This window comes from Pyxicephalus adspersus, chromosome 5 (assembly GCF_032062135.1).
Source record: "Pyxicephalus adspersus chromosome 5, UCB_Pads_2.0, whole genome shotgun sequence".
Classification (NCBI taxonomy): Eukaryota; Metazoa; Chordata; class Amphibia; order Anura; family Pyxicephalidae; genus Pyxicephalus; species Pyxicephalus adspersus.
The window spans coordinates 37,192,116-37,209,380 of record NC_092862.1 but is presented as its reverse complement, the minus strand read 5'-3'; the positions used below and the strand labels follow the sequence as shown (position 1 = coordinate 37,209,380).

Below are 17,265 nucleotides of genomic sequence, written 5' to 3'. Positions count from 1 at the left end.
TGCACGTGTGTACGTAGCTTTATCTCTTTGTGTAAATAAAACCTTTAGATATATGTAAATTTAACTCCTAGCTATTGTGCAGTAGTTCTGAAGTATTTTGCCTGCTGACTTTGTGCAGTGTGTACAGTCTGTAGTCCTGCTAATAAACCATGGTATTTATCTGTGCTCCTTTAAGCTACATCCAATATTCAATGAAATTTAGTCACACCTGTTTTGTGGGGCACCATATGTCCCAAAGTATTGCTCTTTGCAAAGTTCAAAGTTATGCTTACCAGGCATTTAAATTTCTTTCTTTGGGTATGTAAGGGGAGAATTCGAACAGAATGTGAGGTGTCTGCAGGCGTGTTACCATGTCCGCTACTGGGAAGTAACAGGTTAATTTTAAGGAGGTAAACTAAATGCAAGTATTATATAGTAGGAGCCAGTAGTATTTTATATCTTCCTAATTAACATGAGTTGTCTGCGGGCCTTCATTTTTATATCATGACAACTGAACTGCGCATATTTATGTTGACTAGAAATCCGGTGAAAAGCAATGAAATGCACAGCTTGATTTAATAAAACATTTCATGCATCATACTTTTATGATGATTTTCTGTATACTTTTTTTGTGTTGTGAATATTAAACAGTGCCAAATGATATTGCGTAAATGCCTTTAACTCTGGATGATCTCCCTGTGTAGCAAGTCGTTCTGGCGAATTAATAAATTGTTTTCAGCCAAGCATCATTAATCTTTTCATAACCACAATATTACCCTTACACTCCGCATAAGCACCACTATTTCAATACAATGGCTGCTGCCTCTGACATGTAATCAGCATAATCTCCGGAAAGATTAAAACAGTAGTACAGACCATTCCTATTTTACAGTGTTGTGCTACTGGAATATATTAATTTTTTTCCAAACTGTACAAGCAGAACCAGCCTAGTTTGGGAAGTCAAGTTATTTGGAGCATGACCTTAGCCTTGAAGCTGTCTAGTTCACTTTAAACAGTTGGGTGTGGGTTCAAGTTTTGGCCCCCTCACCATTTAGCAGTAGGGGCTAATGGACAGTGTTCACATCTTTATGATGAGACATGGTTCAGAGACAAGGCAATGCTATGATATGACCAGGTGACAAGAATACTTTACAGTAGCTGCATGTATTGTATAAGTTCACGCATCTTCAAATCCAATACCAAGACATAGATTAATCTCTGCCAAAAATATTCTTGAGAAGTCAATCTCAACCAGGGTTCATCCAAAGATTGGTCAAACTGTGACTTTTTTTTTTTTTTTGTGACCAATTTGATGATGTCTGCATAGTTCTTGGATCCAGTGCCATATGGTAGAGCCAGCTGCATGACTTTAATGATGTTTTGATAATGTTTATTTGAATGGCAGTCATTCTTTCTAATAGCCACCAATTTAAGAGGCGTTTTTTCTTATTGACCCCCAATAAATTAGTTTTAGCAGGAGTTCCTTGACACCTGAAAATTGTTATATGGGCTAGAGTCTATTATTATCCTAAGACTATTCATAACAGATCCATAGATGTTTGTCACCTGAGCAAAAATATGGAAATATAGTATTGCAGATAACTACCATTCACATGGCTAGAAACCACAACCTATTTTAGTTGTGCAGTGGCTGGTGGTTTTACCTGCACATATTGGAAGAAATGTATGAACTGTGGTTCTTGCACTGGACAGAAAATCACCTCTATTACCTGCAATACATTACTAATATTAAATTGTGTGATTATTGAAAATCAGACATTATAGGTTCCAGACATAATGGGTGGAGAGGACATGTTTTTAACATTATGTTAAAAATAAATGTTATATTGTATTTGTAACCTACATTTTGTAAATGAGACATGTTCAATTTGATGAATCAGTGGGCCAAACCTGCAAGAAGGGTCACTATGTCTACCTCAGACAGAATTTTTCAATTGAGGGCCACATCTACCTAAATACAGAAAAAAGATTATGGTTCCTTAGAATGTATTATTTCATTTACTATTGCTTCATAGTAAAATCAGACATTTAAACACACGTGTTTTAATGGCAGTAATTGATTAATATTCAGTTTTTTTCCATTATTAAACCACTGAGGGACACAATAGAAGGGAGAGGGTTGCATGGGACCCATGAAACTGCAATCTGACTCACCTGGTGTAAACTGCTATTATTCTAATTTGTACCCTATAATGTATCAACTCTCTACATGGGGATACTTCTGAGCTATTACAGGTTGATAACAAACACTTTAAAAGTCAGAGAAAATTTAGCAAAGAAACTTAGCTATGCATAGATTTTCTGTAGGTGGGTCCTTTTGTCTTCTGCAGTGGAAAAGAAGTATCATGCGTGGCTGCTGACAAGGTTGGATAAGGATGATAGCTTAGTCCACTCATAATGACATCAACAGATGTGCCTCTATCTGGCATCTCGGGGAGATATCTACTCCTCTATGGCCACCATTAGTTTGAAAGGTAAACAAAATCAACTTTATGGATCCAGGTAGAATCTACACATACATTGTAGATTTGCAATATGTGGATATATGTAGATTTGTCCTGGATGATGTATGCACTGCACTCACCAAACCTACAGGATTCACCTTGAACCTATGAAGCTGGGGACCAAAAACTTATCCATACTAAAAAGTTACTATATGAATTCTATGTCTTTTGTTTCATTGTAATGCAACCTAGAATATTTTTTACTATGGGAATTCTAAATTAATTTAGCATTACAACCACTGACCTGAGAACAAGTATGTGTGTACATAAGGTATGTTTGGTGAGCATTAGGAAGAATGTATCTAACAAAAGCAATAGTCAAAATATGAGAGACAAAGCATTAAAAGGTGGTATAGTTATCAAAAAAAAAAAAAAAATTAGGTAAATGTTATCAAGGTATGGACTCACTGAAAATAAACATTTATTTAATTGATTTAAAGTTGTATAACTTCCTACATAAGTGAAAAATTATGTTTCAAAACAACCGAAACCTGACATGTGCCTGTTAGACTTCATTAAAGGGTACCTAACTCAGAATTTTCTCTTTACATAAAAGGGTAGACAACTCTTTTATGCAAGGTAAAACATTTTACTAAAAAATTGTGCAGCACCGCCCCCTTGATTCTCGATCCCCTAGGTCAGGGGTCGGCAAACTTTCATGGCCACTAGGCCATTTCAGGGGTGGGCGGGAGAACACTAGGCCGGACTCTGAGTCCCACCCTATTGGCTCCGCCCACCACCAGGGAACACCCCCTGAAATGAAATCCCTCTCCTCCATATGCATTGCAGAGGAGAGGGATTTACCTTTAGGGAGTTTTCCCTATTTACCGCGGCGGTGGAAGTATCATTAGGCTAGGGCGAACTACCAGCTAGGCCGTATCTGACCTAAAGGCCGGATTTTGCCGACCCCTGGCCTAGGTGATCGAGACTGAATGGGAGCGCACAGCCTCCCAAAATATCTATGTTACGCATCCCAGGAGGCTCTTGGCTGCCCTTTTGCCAAATTGGAAAGAAATTGCTGATCTCACGCATGCGCAGCAAGATCGGCAAGTTTTGTTTCCATCTACATCATCCGATCTCGTTCCTGCATCGGCGCAGATGGAAGACCCGATAGAGGAAACCTCCAGACCGATCGACTGCTCTGCAGGATTAAAGGTAAGTGTATTTTTTTTTTGGGTCGTTTTTGGGTTTACTTCCTCTTTAAAATGTGTGCATTGCAATTCGTTTTTATATGATATGGAACAATGGCCACAGAAACATACGATTATATTGCATTTTCCTGCAAAATTTGAAGCATGTATCATGTGAAATCATTCTGAAAATAAGTGCCTCACCTTGAGGGCTAACAATATGCATGCTTCATACTGTCTATGGAGAATACATTTTGGGGAGCCATAAATGAAAAGGATCTGGGGGTTCATAGACCTGTGCGTATTATGACAATGAAATTCTGTAGCTTTTGGACTGTGCTATAACAAGTATTGCTGTGATCAATCAAAGGAAATTCAATTTAGAGAGAGTGACAGACTTGAAATAATTAAAAAAATGGCCACAGTAATTTGGGAGAGTTGCGAAAAAAAATAGGTATTATATGAAGCTAATATATGACAAAACTATTTGGTATCTGACCAAAGCTTTGATTTGGGTGGATTTACTCTCTACAACTAATGGCACTATATATTTGTTTTTGAAAGGCAGCTATTATATTTGACATGTCTCTTTGGTTAACATAAGATATATTGTAATCCAAATTATTTTGACTTGACAAGATATCTTAATAGCATTTTTTTAGCAATTTATCCAAAGTAAAATATTTTTGATTTGATGGATTGGTATAGAAGAGACTTTTACTACCAACTAGCAGATTTTACTTCCCTATTATCCTTTACCCAATATATCTTCAAATTTAACTTACTCTTGCTAATTATGATTTTTTTCTTGTTTTAAAGCAAAATATATGTTCTATAGTCTCTGGCATTGTGGAGGATTTTTAGCCCACTCCTCCTTACCACATTGTTTCAGTGTGTATGTAGAGCTCTCTTAAGGTCCCACCATGCCATTGTGATTGGATTGAGGCCTGGACTTTGTCTGGGCCAATATACCACATTGATTCTTTTATTTTCAGTCATTTTGTTGTGAGTTTGCTGGTGTGCTGGCGGCCATTGTATTGTTACTATTATGTTCTACAGATAGCCAAGATTGCACAGATGTCCTCATATTTGACTACTTTGGTGTACAGAGCAGATCATGGTCAGATATATGACTGCAAGGTGCTCAGGTTCATGGCTACAAAACAAGCACAAATCATCACCTCTACACTGCTATGCTTTTGAGTTTGGTTTGTGCTAAACGAGGCACTGTGCAAATATGGCCTAACATGTCCACTTTTGTCTTGTTTTTCCAAAGGAGATTGTTCCAAAAGACTTGTGGTTTGTTCTAATGCAATTTTGCAAACTGTGCTTTCCCCTCCAAGCAAGCCATACTTTTTCAATCTTTTTCCCATTATACAGTCATGAACTTTAACATTTACTATTTTAATGGAGGCATGTAGAGTCTGAGATTTTGTTTTTCTTTTTCGGGATTTCTCTGACAATTGCATGGTCTGAATATTGACAATTGTCATAAATTTATTTCACTTGCAAATAATATTTCTCACTGTAAAATTATGGATTCACATTTTTTATAAATGGTCTTATAATTCTCCCAGATTGATGGGCAACAACAATCATTTCTCTTTTCTCATATCTTTCCTTTTTGGCACATATGTGAATGTTTCTACTTTTAAAAAGGTGGTCACACTTGCTGATGATCAGCTCAAAATGTGCTTCTTACTTACCTTCCTAATTCATATGGAAGTTGTAAGTTTGTCTTTCATACAATACTTCTGCATTGTTAAATAAATAATAACTGATATAATGTGTTGTTGTTCATCTGAAGTCGTAGTTAGTTTCTAATTTGAAGACCTTCAAAGGACCAGCAGTGATTTTGAATGATTTTTATGTCATGATATGTAACACATGATTGTAAATATATTTGTGTATATATATATATATATATATATATATATATACATACTACAAGTCCTGTAGGGTAGTCACATATTTAAAAGATAAATGAATGTATATGTAAAAACAAGTAACTAAATTTGATTTGCTGCCACAAGACCGGTTATGAAAGTTTAGCCTTAATATTAATTCACAGGTTGAGGACCTAGCTGTATTATCTTTTTGCAGCAAAGAAAATTCAGATCAGTAACATACTTCTGCTGTCCTTCAGGGCTCTTCAAATCTCAGAAAAAAAGTTACAGAAATACATTTCCTTCGGCAGGTAGAACAGTTGCCATTTATGTGTATTTTACTCATTTGATTATCTGTTTTTCTGGATTCCACCTTGATACCCCCTGATACTCAAAAAGCAGTTTATTTCTCCCAGTTCCTGAATTTTCTGACTTAGAACTGCTCTTCATACATCTTGCTATGAAGGTGTACAGAAACTGTTTAATAAACTTTTCTGTTCATGTAGCAGAGGAGAATTGATTATCAAAGCATATACCCAGGGGAACCCTGAGAAAAGAGGCAAAGTACCCTACAATCTGAATTTGTACTCTTGCACGTTAAGCTGCTGAGATAGAAGTGACAAGCCATAAACTGTGCAGATATGATGAATAATTTATTTATATACAATAAGCATTGGTAGATGTATTCCGTTTAAAAGAAAAAAATACAGTAACAAAAATATTTTCAGCATAATACCTACAGTATAAACTTAAATGTGACAAAACAGATTTTGTTGTTGAGTTATAAAGAACACAGAGCCTGATATAACAGACTACGAGTTGCGTTGTTAACTAAGACAGTAAAAAACTGTACAGTGCAGGCAACACATTACAATAAAATATGGTCAATGAGGCAGTCTTTTTCAATAAATCTGGGGTAGTAGGGAATGGAATTAAAATCTCATAAATCCACCATATCTCTTATCCATTTCTGGTACTTCTTTGGAATAACTCTCACCATCTTCATCTGAAGGACGAAAAGAATCAGCAAAGCGCCTCATGAACCCACCATATCTTTTCTGGTAGTCCTGCCACCATTCAGGCCTGCCTACTCTTCTCATAAAGCCACCATATCGCTTCTGCAGATCTTTAGCCTCATCTTCAACATCTGGACTTCTTTTGTAACCTTTCATGAAGCCACCATATCTTTTGTTCACTTCTCCTGCATCACTGTCAGCATCCGCGCCATTACCTAGAAGCTCTCTGAGGAAATCAGATGTATCGCTGTCAAACTCTTTCTTCATGAAACCTCCATACTTCTTGGCAAGAACCTCTCCACCAGTGGACTCTTCTTCTGGTTCGGTATGGTACAGCTCATCCATTTTCTTTTTCATGAAGCCTCCATATCGCTTCATAAAGCCCCCATATTTTTTGGCTAGTAAGTGGCTGTCATCTATTTCTTTCTCAGCATCCTGAGCATTGTCCTCTTTTGTTTGGAGAAGCTCTTTGCAGGTTCCCCAGGCTTTTGCAGATGGCAGCTTTCCTTCACATTCCAATGTGCAAGTCTGTAACAAGATTAACACACATTTTTACATTTGTCATATAAATGCTTTTGTTTATACAGCTACAAAAATATATTTGTCACAGTCTGATTGTCCATGTTAGGATACAAATTAACAATGCTAGAGCATAACAGACACATTTACCACTTGTGTTTAAGCACACTAGGGCTGATTTATAAAAATTAGATAATAATAAAATTAGATATTTTTTTCTAGAGCAAAATATTAAAATTAGTTTAAAACAATTTTGCTTGATTGTTTTCAACAGTTTTACTCTCATCTTTAATTTTTACACATTGGATCCAAAATTTTGTGTAACAGCTTGAACTTAGGTATACGTTATTTATAGAATTGCTAATAAATATAAGATATAAACCTTATATATGTTTTATATGTGTAGTCTAGTCATTTTCAGCCAGTGACTTAGCAAGTCTTAATGGATCTATGTATGGATAAATGATTCACGTGAGACACAATGGACAAGGAAATGGCTTTGTCGGGCAAGGTAAAGCGAATTGCTTAATTCATGGTGTTTATGTATCGCAGAATAACTTGATTTTGTCAACAATTTTTTAAACAATTGCAATCAATTCTTCTTCCGAACCAGTCCACAATTGCACTCCGAAAGGAAGTAGTGGTACTGTAAGCCAATCAGGTTCTGCTTTATTACATTGTGTTCACATAACACTTTTAGTAACTTGTATTAACTGTTTGATTTTCCATTCACAGGATGCAAAAGGTCCAAGATTAGACTTAATAGCTTAGTTAACTGTAGTTGAAAAATACTTTGTGGTGCTGTCTGACAGTAGTGCCTAAATAATAAAATTGAATAGTATAAGAAGAATAGGATTTCCACACCAAAGGTACTCTATAGTAGTCAAAGATAACCTACCAAAGTGTAGGAGCTATACAATTTTCACTTTGGCTATACATTAGTGGTTATATTCTTGGTTGATGGCAGATTATAAAAACTCTGGAAATAAAGTTATTGCTACAGAATTTAGTGCTGTATATATACTGTAGCAGTTTATAGTGGACACATATCAATTAGTTGTTGTATATTTTTATATAAATAGCACAGTTAATGGAAGCATAAAATATTCTGGAAAAATACCCAAAATAGATTATTATTAGTTTACTAATAATGACAGCTACAAACCTTACATTTTTAACTCTCCTAGAATCTTCACAGACTGTTATCTACTTCTACTAAGCTGAAGTTTCTTTTGATGAAAGATTTATTAAAACCATAAAGCTTTAATTTGTAATATGCATCCGATAAAAGCACTTTAATATGTCATTCCAAAATTGATTCTTCTTATAAGATGATCTTTTTTTTCAACATATTTTTTTTGAAGAACTGAATAAGCCTGAAGCTGATCTGTTCTCTAGTTATCTTTTTTTCTTGAATTTGAAAGGTATTTCATTTTTTAAAAGGAAAAAAACAGCCTAATTCAAGAAGTCTTCTTTTTAACTTAGAATGCCTAGGATTTTGGAAACAAAATGATGAAAGAAAAAGATGATTTGTATTTTTTAGTCATTTAGAGTTTGTTTAATTTTCAGCACTCTTTTGTCCTTAAAGTATTTCTTGTTGTATTTTTAAATACTAAAAAGTGTTGAAAGATAACTAAATTAAAGCTGGTAGAAAACAAAACAAAACAATGTTTTGTTCTTTCTTATGTGAGCAGAATCATTAATTTGGGGGTATTAGGTGGTACAGATCCAAAGAGGGACAGGACTTTACACAATCAAAACATATTACAAAAATCAACATAGACTCATGTGTAATTTCAAATAAAGCCAAGTTACAAAGCTTGGGTTAAAAATGATGAGTTACTTCTGAAGTAAGAAGTGCTGTTCAGTCTTGAACAGTCACTATAAGTTCCTGCGTGGGAACAATATAGATTTCTGTGTAAGAATCCTGTTCCCCCAAAACACATCATTAATCTGAAATTATATATTGCATTTTTATATTATTTTCTCCAACCAGCTGTATTCAAATGAGCCATGCAACTTATTGTATTAGGCTTCCTTGTAAAAAGGGAGCAAATATGTGTCCATTCCTGAAAGGGTAATTTACACTTTTGGTACCTTTATGTCCACTTTAAATGACTCTGGATTTAGAATTAATTTTAAAGTTCCAAGCCCTGATCTTAACAGATGAAGGAGAGCTTTAATGCACTAGCTGATTTTTACAGCTCTGATATGCTATTACTGTAAATTGTACTTCTGTTAAAGTTACTAAGTTTCTGAAAATTGTAATATGAATGTTTCTGAGGTTCCCAATAACATTTGGGTATGAAAAATGAAAACAAGAGGTGGGCCTTCATAATTATTATGGTATTTGGTTATACAAAGGAACAGCCCATTCTGAAAAGGTACATTTCATTGTATTATATCTAGCACAGATTTACTAGAATCATGGTCAAAGATCTCTAGCCACCTGTCATCTAAGGTTATTAATGTAGAATCTTTCAAGAAATTGGGTTAGTAAGCCAACACTGTGGTCAATGCTTTGGGAGGAGTAATAAGAACTCCAGCATAAAAAGCTTTAAAGGACATATTTATTGTACCAAGGTTTTTAGAAGTAGCGGACAACTTGCTGACTATTTGTGTGTAATAAATTATATAGGTTTTATGGAGTATTCCAGGAGCACTCCCAATACAACATTTTAACATTTGGTTAAACAGATAGTTAACATGTGGTTTTACATTTGAATTATCCACAGTTGTCTTAAGAAATATTACTATTTATTTGACCATGACTTCTTTATGTATCTGATTAGCAAAATGAATGTTTACTCCATACAAAAAACTGGACTTTGCTTGCACATAAATTGGCATGAATATAGCTTCACCTTATTCACTAGGTTAAGTTGGCAGTCTCTACTCCTTAAGTAGATGAACCCAAGTATAACACTTACTGTGAAAACCAACAGTATATATACATTCCTCCTGGATGTTATTGTGCCCTACAGTTTTCACACATATTACCAAGTTATTTGGAGATAAAAAAAACTACCCTGTGTCAACAAACCTAAACATCTAAATGTTCAAGCAATTACACAAGATCAAAGGAAAAGAAGAACACATTAGGTATCCTATATGTGGATGAAGTGTTGGAAAAGTCAATAGGATTTTTAACAAACATTATCAATATCAACACCCAACACAAGTGAAGAACCTGTTAACGCAGCCTAGTGTAGTAGGGAAAGCAAAGAACAGTTCATTGGGGAGAAGAGGAAACCCTTTATTATTCACATGGCCCAATAAATGAGGTCGAACTCTGCATGTCTGGACTCATCTTCTACATTTTATCATAATGCAACTCTTTTGAGTACAGTGAGAATATTTTGTTAACAAGAGGCATGAAGGAGATCATCTAGTTCTAACTAGAACAACCATCTGTAAACAGGAGCGGGGGCCATCTACATCATCTGTCACTCTAATATCTCTAACTCATTGGTTTTACAAGTCACGTCTTCATACATGGCGTACGTATGTACTATAGCACAACTATCAGCCAAAGGGGGAATTTGAATGGTTGGTAATAGTTATTTTATAATTCTTTGCCCTTATAAACATATTAACATGGAATGGAGAACAAAATCCTGTCTTGTAAGGAATGCTGTGTATATCCCAAACCACTATTATAGGCATTTTCTTATTCATATTTATTCTTTATTAATTATTTCATATTTATTCTTTCCCAGGCTCATGGGGACAGCTGTGTAACCCCCAAACTGGTGTTTCAGTTAATCTCAGTCTTTTTATTTCTATTTTTTCCCACTTGAATGAGAAATGCTATGTAAACACTAAACCGTTGTTGCTATTCATTTAATTCTATTATTTTTTTATATTTCCGTAACAGTACCTGTAGATAGGTGCTTTACTGTTATATAGCAGACATTTTCAAAAAAATATGGAATAGCAAACATCTTTATTTTGGATCACCTTTCTCAACCAGTGTTACTTGGAGCCCCATGGTTCCTCCATGAATTTCTAGTGTGCCTTGAGCAGTGGTGGACTAATCTTCTGATTTATGGTGACTGCATAGTTTTGACACTAATGTCACTTAACTGGACCAAAGGCATGGGACAAAGGCAGCCTCTCCTCTATCTTACTCACATCAACATTCATTTTAGATGTTTTAAGTAATTCTTCCCTCTGATCACCAGTGAAAGGATAATTCTATCTACTGACCATAGCAATGCAAAGTAGCAGTAAAGTGAACACCAAAGTAAGTGGAAGGGTGGGGGTGAGGAGCATTGGATCTTTTGCCATTGTTGGCAAACTGTTTGGATGGGTTGTTGCTCGGAGGATCGGTTCAAAGCCAGCTTCCCAATGTACAGGAGTCTTAGCTAGGCTTGCAATAGTGTGGCAAAAAGGATAAATAAAAGTCTGCACAACCATAACTATTCTTTTAGATTTACCTCATTTGCCGTTGCACTTGGTAAAAAGTCCAACATGTGTGAGGTGTTCCAAGGGCAGACAAAGTAGGCACTGAAAGCAAATGCATCTCAAAACCAATTAAATATTTCCTCCAAATACATCATTCTCTAAACTGCATTACCCAGCCCTTCTATATGAAAACCCCTGGAGTCCCCTCCCCAAACACGTTGGTTGTATTTACTGGAAGCAACCACAAAAAATAATGATTCTGCAAATATGTCTGTGTTGGCACACACTTTGTAATTATTTTACTCCCAATGAAAGTGGCTTTCTTCTTTTTGACCACCAATATAATAAGGCATATGTTACAATGTCCATTACTGTAAAGGGGTAATTTGTAAGGTGGGGGGTGGTCTCCATTGGCCATCAATATAAAGGTGACACTTTTTCACGGACCATAAATGTAAGGTAGTGATTCTCCACAGACGATCAATATAAGTAGAGGGGGCAATTTCTATTAACCACCAATAAAAAGAAACTTGAGGTCACCATTAATGTATGGGTGGATTTATCAATTGAGCACCAATATAAAGAGGTTATTCCCCACTCACCTGCAAGGCAGCCATTCTTCAATGATATCCAGTGTAAGGAAGCACTACATTTGCCACCAATGTTAAGAGGCATTTCTCCACTCAAACAAGGTGTGTGTGTATGGTGGGGGGGGTGGGTCTGCAAATTACCAATGTAAGGAGCTCTACAATAACTACCAATGTTAGGGGCAATTCTCATATGACTGCTACCTTACAGAGGCAGGATTTCTCCACTGAAGGTGCTTCTTTAATGAACATCAGTGTAAAGGGTACTTCTCTTCTAATCACCAATGTACGGAGCTCTACACTGAGCATGAATAATGGGCACTTTTCTACTAATCACTTACTCAGGGGGGAACTATTCTGACCACCTGTTTAAGGGGACACTACCATTTTTACCGTTTGAGTTTTTTAGACCAATATTTTTACATCACATTCCCTATTCTTTCATTTAATATTTCTATCTAATAGTGTATCATAAATTGTAGAGGTAATCATTTTCATCAGGGGTTTTCTAACAAATGCTGTATTAAAACAACAGCTGATAAAACTCAACACAAACTTTTCATACATGAGAAAAAAAGACAACAGGCTGAGATGCTGCTGAAATCATGCTTACATTTTAAAAGTAAGTTGTGATTCCCATGATATTAGCAGTAGAAAATCACATATTCCTAGCATCTTTTTGATAAATTTGCATTTTGGAAACCTTCACGGAAGCTTTAGACCTCTCTGTGCCTGAAAACTAGATGTTCATTCAAAATCTGAGCAAACATTGAGTGTAACATTAATTCAGATACTGAGAGCCTGAAGCGCATTACTTTAATTATAAATTTGCTAAGATAGCAAGCATTCTTTTGTGTGTATTATATTTCTTTTAAGCTATTTTCCAAGAAGACATTATTTCTAGTCATATAAAAAAGAGGAATTCTTATTGATACTCATAATAGCTCTGCTTTCCCCCCAGGTTACAGCCAGTGAATATATTTAGCTGTATACAGATACAGACAGTTAAAGACTCTGTTACATATACACAGATGAATGTTTCAGTTAATGGGTTTTACTGTTATGTTGTAATGGTAGCTCTTAGCAACTGATCAGAATTTTGCATGCAGCAATTTAGCACAGTTTATTGGTTACCCCGGGTTTTTACACTTTAGTGCACCAAGTTATTAAACAAAAATGTATTAGTTGCAGATGTCTGTTATATTTGTACAGTCTGGGCTATTGTACCTTTGTATTGATAAATATTTATTGTGAACTGTGGGGAGACTTAATCTTTGCTATTTCCTATAGAGCAGCTCTGTAGTGGAAATAATTCCTGCGTTCTAATAATCCTGAATGAAGAAAGAGAATTGTAAATATGAGATCTGCTGAAAACCCTTTAGTCGGTTAGACTGTTTATGTATGGTAAGAAATTGATTGAATATGGAAAACAAATATATCTAACATCAATTGCATTGGTTTCGGTCCCTATGACATCCCTTCTCCTTTTAACATGTGTTACGGTTCACTATCTTTGGCTGCTATTAATGAAAAAATAAATCTAAGTGAAAGGCATAAATCAAGACTATAAACCCAAATCCCATGTTTTATAACTCTGAGGTATTGCAAAGCGTGGGGTAGTGAACAACAAAAATCTTGTGAAATGTATAAATTGCTTCTCTGGGGCTACTATGATTGTACAGATACTTGTAGAATCCAATATGGATAATGTTGGTAAACTATAGACAGTATACAAGTAATGCAAAGATGGAACCTAACTAAAACCTATTTATGTGAAGTAGAGGTTTACTTGTATAGACAAATACACCCGGATTTATTTACAAGTGTAGGAAAAGTGTAAGAAAATTTGGAGTTATGCTTTAGATCAGAATAGTGAGATATATACAATATTTAGGAATATTAACCAGCTTTTTTCCCCAAGATCATTTTTTACTTTAAGATATAACTGATTAACAAAAAAAGATTTAAAAAGAACTCATAGGACTGATATATCATTATGGAATATTGCAGTGCTGGGCTGACTGGTAAGTGATGAATGATACCCTTATGACAGATGCGCATGCAATTATATTGTCCAAGATAATATTAGTTAATGATCACTATATGTCATAATACTACAGAGATTATTCCACAGTCCATTCATTTAATGACAAATAAATGGAATAGGATAGCAATGGTGGGACTGTTCTAAAATAACCGGTACATATTTTTTTGCTATGCCAGTCATAACAAAATATTGAACGTAATGTTTTTGTTTATTAGGTCCATTATCTTATCAATCTAATAACAGGTAATTAAAACAATTACCATGAATATATAATAACAGGAATCTTTAAAGCTTACATGACAATGTCAGTGCCAACAAGTAATCACGTATTGCAGGATCCATACCAAAAATGGTTTTGTATGATTCAATATCATTTATTATTTAGTATTATAGTTATGCAACATTGTCTTATCACTTTCTATTCATATTGCAGCATAATGTTAAATGCTTTAAGCACATAATGTAAAACAGAGAGTGTAAATATTAGAGCATTAAAATGTCTTTAACAAGTAACAAGATTGTTTATTTGGCAAATTATCTAAAGTATTCTAGGAATAAAGTTTGCACCAGTTTCTGCTCATTTGGTTTGCTAGAGGATAATGCTGCCCATCAAAGAATGAGGTGCCAATACACCATCAGCTTTAAGCTGTGCCAGTCTGCATGAATGTGATCATCCTTGTATGCATAATTTTTAATATCAAATACATATATGTCAGGATTAATATCTTCCAATTTTTTCAAAGTATATATTAGTTTATACTTAATTAAAAATGTTCACCACTAAATCATAACATTATTTCAATTCTTTATGATATGAATAACTATGTATAATGATTATCTAACATCACATATACCTAGAACATCTAGGTAGAACGTGATGCTATATATTGTGGTGTGTGCTTTCTGTCAATTCTCGTCTCAGGAACAAAGATACAAAAGACCTTTGATGTTGCACCGGGTACATAAGGTCATCAAATGTAGAAGGTATTCTGACATTTGCCCTATAAAGAATAGAAAATTGGGCTTAAGAATTCACTTTGATAACCTAGTCAGGAGAAGAAGTTCACTTGTACCCTGGCAACAATTCCTAATAGAAAGGAATAAACACAAGTCTTTTTATGAGTGAATGGATTGTGCTTTGATCCAGCAGTAAGAAGAATTATGTGTGTTTCTTTATAAGAGTTCAGAGAAAGCAGGATTGTAAGGATTGACATGGGAGATGAAGGACTGCCAGCAATGATAAGGATGCTGCAAGATTGTAATAATTGACAAGGGAACTGCAGAGATTGTAAAGACTGACAAGGGAGCTTCATCGGATATATATGTATTTCCAGTGACAATCTACTTACTCCTTTACAAAGTCTGCAATCAGATAACATGCTGGTAAAAAATAATTGTGGTGTATTATCTCTTTAAGCTTTAGTTGAAAATAACATAATTTTTGATTTGCCATCATTTTTCTACTGGGTATTGAGACTTTTCAGGTATCCTCACAATCTTTTAAAGTCCCTCCTATATGTCAATATTATAGATTCATTTTACTGAAACAATTCAGACATAGATTCATCTATAAGCATAAAATACACCACGTCCACTAAGAGTACACCTGATAAGCTCAGGGTAACAATGTTGTCTGCTAAATTATATATATATATATATATATATATATATATATATATATATATATATAGTATTTGCAAATAGTACATTTTAGTTAAATAGTAGAAAGACTCTTAATGGGTTTATGTTTACCATTTAAGTCACATACAGTCTTTTAAAATTATTATTTTTATTATTAATAATAATAATAATAATAATAATATTATTGATAATAATAATAATAATACAGGTCATGTATTTACAGACTTCAGACTTGGAGAAGCTGGTAAGCAGGGGTTCTTGGCATTATCTACATTATAAAAAGTCTACATAATACAGCAGAACTGATAAAAGCTACTTTAGAATGATGCTACCTCGCTCTCCAAGGTGCTGAAGAGATGCCTACCCCTAAACTGGGCACATCAAACTATTCCTGCAAAATCTTTAACTTTCTAAGTTCATCAACTTCTAGAAATGACTACTTTAGACTTACCAAAGCATTGATTTCAGTAGCTTGTCCCAGGTGGTAAGTGCAGGAAGCGCAATCCTGCCTGCAATCTGCTTGAGTCGTCACATACAGGTAGGTAGTTATGGCAAGGACTAAACAGCAGTGTCTACTAACCAGGGTTATTGGCTGAAAAAGAAAAAAAAAGAAGAAAAATCACATTACATAGTTGCAAATATATAATGTCACATATACCCCTTAACATATATTCCTAAATTTACCAGTGAGGTAAACTGATGAGTTTGCACAAAGCATAGACATGAATGACTCTTACTAGTTTTGTGGATCAGGCTGCAGGTGTGTGAATAATACCTGTGTGCACAGGTAAGTCAATGGGTGATGTTACTTACTTGCATGGCTCCGTGTTAGCCCTGATGATCCAGCACAGCTTCTTCAGTATTTGATGTTGTATGGGACAGGCAGCCAAATATTTATAGAGGAACAAAGTAGTTGAAGGTCTCTGGAGAAGTGTGAGGAGCAGAAGAGATGAAGGGTAGCCCAGAGTGGTGAAACCTGTGCAATTCTTGCAAGTTGCTCTCCTGCTCTACTTTTCAGTGCAAGCTAGAGAGAGAGCAGAGAGAGCACTGACAGCCTCCACCAGCAACTTTCCTTGTATGGATGTGTGTGCTTGGAAGCTCTTTAGAGGAATCACAGATCCAGGCTTCTTTATAATTAGTTAAAGAAGAGAGCAGACAGCTTCCCCCAATAGCCTGTGGGCTCCATCTGACGCATCTCCTACGAAATCTCTGCTCTCATTTCACTGTCCCATACCTTATTATAATTAAGCAGAGTCATGATCGCCATCACCAATGCTGGGGGAGGCTCAGCAACCATATGTGGCACCTAAAAACGTGACAGTTCAATTACTGGAACATGTTCAATAGATTTCCTAAAGCAAGACAAAAGCTACTGTGTTCAATATGAAAAAATAAATTATAGATAGGTTAGGGGATTTCATTTGAAATATTGGACACTTTGTTGTGCTTGGGATATAGTTTGGATTTATTTATACTTATGTGATTGTTCTATGCAGAGACTACGTTGTAGAAGTAGAAAAGTCTTGTT

The 17,265-nt window shown here is 35.1% G+C and overlaps 1 protein-coding gene across 1 annotated transcript; it reads right to left on the bottom strand.

Annotated features, from left to right (window-relative positions):
• Nucleotides 1-6,156: 6,156 nt before the first annotated feature.
• On the bottom strand, nt 6,157-16,901 carry PENK (proenkephalin). The gene is made up of 3 exons (XM_072411172.1): nt 16,551-16,901; nt 16,189-16,329; nt 6,157-7,064 (listed from the first exon to the last, which is right to left on the bottom strand). Exons 1-3 carry the CDS (start codon nt 16,554-16,556, stop codon nt 6,453-6,455), a joined length of 759 nt encoding a protein of 252 aa, XP_072267273.1. The 5' UTR covers nt 16,557-16,901; the 3' UTR covers nt 6,157-6,452.
• Nucleotides 16,902-17,265: the final 364 nt, after the last annotated feature.

Excerpts from the sequence above, each read along its gene's own strand:
- PENK (XM_072411172.1), bottom strand. Across the intron at positions 7,065-16,188 it reads CTACTGAAATCAATGCTTTG|ACTTGCACATTGGAATGTGA; the intron begins GTAAGTCTAAAG and ends ATCTTGTTACAG.